Genomic DNA, 7,134 nt, shown 5'->3' on the forward strand with positions numbered 1-7,134 from the left:
TTTTAAATTATTTAGTGAACGACATCAGCTGTATAACGGTAAAGTTAAAGGATACTGCTAGCTTCTTTTCTTTCTTACTCAGAAGTTTCTGTATGAATGAAGCCCAATATGAATAAAGGAACAAGTTGGTTCCCATGGGCACGCCGAATGTTTGTTGAAGAACGAAACAAATACGTGGTCAAAAAAGAAATCAAGCATCTTGGTAATGTCAGATTCAGAGAAATATTTGTATAAATCAGAATGATGTTTTACAAAGACAAATGTATCCCTCCCTTATACAAGATACCTGTATCTACGTTAGCCATTTTATCTTAACAAATCAGAGCAGAACCAACTCTTTCAATTTGTCTTTCAATTTCGAACGCAAAAGTCAAATGTTTTAATACTATTGCAATATGAAATAGTCGTAGATTGTCTGTAAATATCTTTGGAATTTTTTAGTATCCACGTCTGATTCACACCCCCTCTAAAATATGTAGTTTCAAAATAACTTTGAAGCCTGGCTCAGATTGCTGATACAATTGATTTTGATAATTAAGAAAGAGGTTTCGTGGAGCATTTGGAAGACTCAGCAGTATTCCGTTGTTTGTAAGGACAAATACAGTGATATTATGTATCTTTTGAAGAAAAATACATGTTTGGTTTTAATCTCTATTGGTTAATCTCTATTTGTTTTCTAATGAAATACTGAAGATAGAATGTAAGTTTACATGGTTTTTCCATGTTTATAACCCTTTACAATAAGTACCTTAGTTGTATCAACTTAACAAGTAAAACAAAACAAAACTACAAGGACAATTATAATTAAAAAGTCCTTTATCAAATTGCAAAATCAAAAGTTCAAACACAACCCACGAATGAAAATTACTGTCATATTTCTGACTTGGTTCAAGCATTTTGGTATGTAGAAAAAGATAGGTCAAACCTGGTTGTATAGCTAGCTAAAGCTCGAACTTGTTTGACAGAAAAAGACGAAAGATCATCTAACATAACTTAACGACAATTCTTCTAACTGTATGATAATATTTTGGTGCGTTTCACCGAAAAGTTTATGGCATTTAGGCTTTTATCAATTTTATGTAGAGTCGACTTGGTTGAATATATATGTAAAATCCCGATATCCATTTTCTTCCTCAATAATCTTGATGATCAGGACGAATTAGGAGGTATACTATGTACAATGAAAATTATTTCCAAATTAATTGAACAATACACTAGAAAACGATCTGAATTAATCATATGTACACACCTGAATTGCAAACGACAAATATACAACAGATGTATTCCCGCTAGTTACATGTTAATTTTATTCTCTAAAAGCAATTTACAGGGAAATTATATTAATTTTGTTATAATGTTTATTTAGACGATATGAAATTGCCGTAAATCATCTAATTTTGTCTGCCATGGGAATATAAAACTTGGAGGAAACAGGAGAGCACACTTTCCGACAGCATGTTACAGTAGAGGAAACTGTTATCACAAATGAAATTGAAGGTACGTATTAGTCTTTGAATACTTACCTATCGTCTGGAAAAATCAACAGATATTTTTCTCATTATTACAGGCATCGCGTTATTATGTTTATATAACGTATAACCTATACAATGCATTTATCTATTAATTTTTGTTATACCATATGGGTCAACATTTTCCCACTGTCAAGTTGTTGGTCAATATATCGGTTGTACTTATTTGTCATGCATGAAATTTCACCATTCGATTAAAAAAAATGTTCAAAATTTCGGACATAACGAATATATGTTAAAGTTATTATTTTTATAAAATTGTGGATTTTAAAGTCTCATATACAGTTTTCCGTTTCCTTTGCTCTCTCGCCCACTCGTTTTACTAAAATTAAGTTTAAGACTGTTAATTTGCCATTTGTATTGTAGCTTATTTGCAATAATCTTTCAAGATTGTCTCAACAGTTTTTGCAGCGCTGTACATTTACACCATTTTAATTTGATGTCATTAACAACAATTGTGCTTTTTTTCTTCTAATTCAATGTTATGTTGCCTCTGACAATATTGCAAATAGAAATTACCTTAATCTTAATCAGATGTTTCGTGCTTAAAGTTAAAAAAAAAAAGTTTCAATATTAAGATGGATGTGTTTGCCAAAAAAGCAACAAGACGAACTGAAAAATCTCAAGATAAAATCTCCTGAAACATGATTTTCTTCCTTAATAAACAGTTTTTTTTTTTTATTGCTGTTGATGTTTATTTTAATCTGACACAGCAAGAACGATTAAAGGCTACAATTTATAATTTAAACACGATGTTAATTTATAATTTTGTAGGATAACAGACAGACACACTATTGAAGACATGAATGTGTTTATCATGGTAACCTTTATTCTAAACATGTCAGTCGTTTCATTACATGCATTCAATGTCAACGCAACGAATTTATTTTACCAATACGCACTTATTTGTGGAGCGAAATTTCATAATAGTGCTTTAAACATCTGGTCTTTTCCGTCAGTGCCAAAGCAATTAAATATCTGCGAGGAATGTGATCGTAGTATAGGATGCAGTGCTACTAACTGTTGTCCAGATATAGAACTATCGCGTCAAAAAGTAAAATGTGAAAGCGATATAATATATTCATCAGAACCAGATGAAATTACTAGTGGATATAGAATGTTATCTACGTGTCCCAAAAATACAAGATCAACACTTAATGAACTATGTGTGAAGAGACGAAGCATTCAACAAAGAATTCAGAATGCACCTGTCACGTCTAAATTAACAGGAATGTCATTTCGGAACAAATTTTGTGCTCTATGCAACAATGAAACGGATTTTATACAATGGGATGTTGATATCATTCATACATGTAATGGTGCTTCTGAATATTTAACCGCTAAAGATGTTTTGGAAACTATTATTAATAAAAAGTGCGGATTAATTAAGTACCAGCCGGGCACAATAGATGTGATGCAATGCAATAATTCTGATATATCCTTAATACATACATGTAACATCACTGGAACGTGGTTGAAATTTAATAAAGACATCGAATTTGCGTGTAACAAATTTGAAAATCGATTTAAATATTTCAAAAATATATTTTGCTATATTTGCAATCCTCCTGTAATATTTCACGAGAGACCGATCATATCAAAGTGTAATTCAACAGGGTTATGGACGGAATATAGTAGAGATATAGAAAATGCATGCAGAACAGCCGAACAAAGTAAAGTCACATATCCTTATAAAAGTATATTTTGTTATATTTGTAATCACAACATTCCGGAGAAAAATGTGTATCACTTTGAGACCTTTTTAGATTCTTTCAAGTATTATTTATTTGATAATCACATTCATAAAGATCATAATAAAAAGGTGAACGATACGTTTGACTCAAAAAGTATTTCTAACGACCATACAGAATTTTATCGGTGGCATACTTTGTTATCCTGTCCAATGCCTCTTCCTATTAGTGTTCTGGAGAACGATCCCTCAATTTTTGAAAAACTGGGCATGATCAAAGATTGCAATATAACAAAGCAATATAACTACATATTCGTTAACGATATGATGAACCATTCTGTGACAATACTATACAAAATGAACCGTGCTTTTGTTTTTTCAGCAGGAAACATTATTTATTCAATTGATAACGATACTCATTTACGTCGTACTGATTGTACGGAGATGCGAGACATATATTTTAGAATATTTACACCAAACTGTGAATCATTAATTCAAAACAGTCAAAAGGAAAACTATCGGTATCCATTAGAATACCTTTTGTGCGTTTGTTCAATGGAAATCATGATTACTGGTCGAATGCCTTCATTTAATATCTTCCGTATTAAATCGTATTCCACCCTTGGAAGCCAATGCCGTGAACCACAGATATATGATCATTATAAGGTAGGTTTACTGATACAGTTCAAATTTATTCACACATAAAAGAGAGGCGAAAGATACCAAAGAGACATTCAAACTCATAAGTCGAAAATAAACTAAAAATACTCTGGCTGTCTGAAAAGGAGAAAAAGACAGACAGACAATCGAAAGTACACAACACACAACCTAGAAAACAAAACAAAAACTGAGCAATACGAACCCAAATCAAAAATGGAGGTGATCTCATATATGAGTCTCAGATGCCTTGGAAGGAAAAACAAACCCTGATCCAAATGTGGCACTGACGTGTTGCTCATGTTAATACCAACCGAATAATACACACTTAGTCGAAAAGATAGGTCATATTCGGGAAAAGGAGGCGACATTAGGAACAAATCCGTTATCATCTGTGATACGGAAATTACGGTCAACCAAGTGCAAATTTTCGGAAGCAATTTTTGCTCTTCTCTCCACAGAATTCGAACGTTTGCTTATGAGATGTCGAGACGACACAGCCTGCACTGTGTCCAGCGCTCTAGACCGAACTTAAAAAATCTATAAACATTACATGTTGTTACCTAATAACTTAAGATAAAACGTGTATACAAATACTAAAGTAGAAGGAATGATAGAAACTCTTTATTGACCCTCTATGAACTACAGCTAGTGTCCAGATTATATACATCTGTTCATTTATTAATATAATTGATACTATTTTGAAATGCTTTGATATATTTACTATTGAAATTTCAAAGACCAAATAACGTGTCTAATCATACATCCTCTTAAAGTCGTTCATCAAAAAAATCATTCTGCCGACTGAATTGGTAACCACATTGAAAGAGTGGTCTATTGAAATTCACATTGATTGCATACAATGTAGATGCATTTGACTCTTTTCAGTACAAAATTTTAGGGGAAGCATTTGTAAAAATCCAAATTGATACTTCTTATACCTCTTATACTTCAAACAAATGGTGAACATTGCTGCCCTTGTATACTGCAATATATTGGTGTTTTCATGATTCAGCTGTCGTTGTCTTGGTCATGTGCATTTCTGCTGCTTCATCATCTTTAGAAGTACTGAGTCTTCTCTATACAACGTATTCATATTTATGATTCAAAAAGCGATGTTAAATTTGCATTTAGTTATTGTATATCTTGATAACATTTTATTATACATATATCTATCATCTTGTACATCAATTTACAACTTCAATATCAAAAACATCAAGTCCTTACTATTAGGCTACCTCAGTTTATCTCAAATGCAGCTCACACATTCAACTTGTAACCCACATAGAATACAAAATAAAACTTAAGAATGACTGTAAAATGTCTTTTGTTTTCAGTGATAAGACGAAAAAAAGAAAAACGATTAAATTGACCAGATATGAGTTCTGTTCTTTCATTTATGTTATAAGTACGGATTTGTGATTAAAATAACAATGTAAAAAACACGTATATCCGTTTCTACACGGTAGTATTTTGTGTGTTAAGTTTCTAATGTCTTTTACATATTATGTGCAATTTGCAGTATATTCTACTAGAAATTTAATAAAGACTTTTTCTATGGTTATTCTATAACTATTTATTATTATTTTAACAGGATATATGTCGTTCGGCTGGATGTTTTGTAAGTAAATATTTCCATGAAAAAGGCTGTGTTGACAAACCGTTCTTTAATATTTACGGATATATTGTGCCATTGAAACTTGAGCAACAGGATAACAGTGAATTAGTTATTGACACAGTTATAACCAACATGGAATTACGATATAATCGGAATATAACTTATTCAACTCGATTTTGTTTGAACGACTCTGAAAATCGAAATGATAGCATATTATTTCTCTTGATAGAAGCTATTAATCAAGTGAATCGCACTGATTTTGAACGTGAATTACTAGAACTCATATCTGGTGAAGATATTGCCCAATATATTAATACCATGAACTTAAAGGATAAAAAGATTATCGCAGATGTCATTTATAGGAGGAATCAGTCAATTTCATGTTTTCCCAGATTGTACCCTCTTCTGTCGAAAATATTAATGTGCAGACATGTAGTTTTCGAGTCGAATGAATACAGCATTGTAGATTTCATTGTGAGAGTGAATGGATTCGTAAATGAGTTTCAATTGTACGATTATCACATAGACACAAACAATAATCTGTGGCTTTGTTTGGAGGATTTCAATTCTTTAGAAATACCAAACGATTATAAAATTGACATGTATTTTGTGATATTCATTTTTTGTAGTGTAGTATCGTCATTGTCTTTACTCATGACATTAACAACGTACTGTTTATTCCCAAGCTTGCGAACTGTTCCTGGTAAAAACATAATGAGTCTATCTGTTTCACTCCTATTGCACCATATCACATTCATTCTGTTCATGACGACAAATGAAACCGGAACATTTTGTACCATACTGGCTATTTTAATGCATTATTTTCTTTTGTCGTCGTTCGGAAGTCTTTTTGTTTGTGCGTGGCATATGTTCAAGATCTTTGGCACCGGAAGTATTGCTTTAACAATGGCGGCAAGTAGAAACAAACACTCATTTCGACGATACATCACGTTTTCTTATTTGTACGGATTAATATTTATATTAACAAATATAATCATCTATGCGACAATAACTGATGGAAAGTCTATAGGATACGGCGATAGAGATTGTTTTATTTCGTTCAGAGAGCCGATAATTGCTACCTTGATTATTCCACTTGTGATTTTGTCAGGAGCAGATATAATACTGTTTGTTATCACAGTCTACCGACTAAAGAACCGACCACGCATTATGACTGATGATACAGAGAAACGAAAAGATATATGGATATTTTTAAGGCTATTTGCAGCAACAGGATGTTCTTGGATACTTCTGTTAATAAACGCTTTCGTTGAAAATGCAACTTTGGCCTTGATTATTTCCTGTATAAACAGTTTGCAAGGTTTATACATATTTATAGCATACATCTGCAACACACGCGTATATAATATGTATATTTCTAAACTACACAATGGAGAACAGAGCAATAAGAAAAAGAGTTCCCCTTCAACTTCATTAACATCTTTATCAAAAATAAGAATGAATATCATAGAACAAAGTTCTCCATTAATTCAAAGAAAGATAAACACTTAAAAAGCATGCATATTTGTGTTAATTTTGGTATAATTTTCATGCAACTCCACATTTAACTTGTTTTTTCATTGAAATTGCTCTACATTTTTATTAAAATATTTGTCTCTCTACTTCAGAAATATGAGTAC

General features: G+C 31.8%; 1 protein-coding gene across 1 annotated transcript; it reads left to right on the plus strand.

The window, feature by feature from the left end:
• The first annotated feature begins 1,379 nt into the window (after nucleotides 1–1,379).
• Nucleotides 1,380–7,081, plus strand: LOC139517564 (uncharacterized). Its single transcript, XM_071308770.1, has 3 exons — nucleotides 1,380–1,497; nucleotides 2,304–3,885; nucleotides 5,471–7,081. The coding sequence occupies exons 2-3, from the start codon at nucleotides 2,332–2,334 to the stop codon at nucleotides 7,004–7,006; spliced, it is 3,090 nt and encodes a 1,029-aa protein (XP_071164871.1). The 5' UTR covers nucleotides 1,380–1,497; nucleotides 2,304–2,331; the 3' UTR covers nucleotides 7,007–7,081.
• Nucleotides 7,082–7,134: the final 53 nt, after the last annotated feature.

Source organism: Mytilus edulis, chromosome 3 (assembly GCF_963676685.1).
Source record: "Mytilus edulis chromosome 3, xbMytEdul2.2, whole genome shotgun sequence".
Classification (NCBI taxonomy): domain Eukaryota; kingdom Metazoa; phylum Mollusca; class Bivalvia; order Mytilida; family Mytilidae; genus Mytilus; species Mytilus edulis.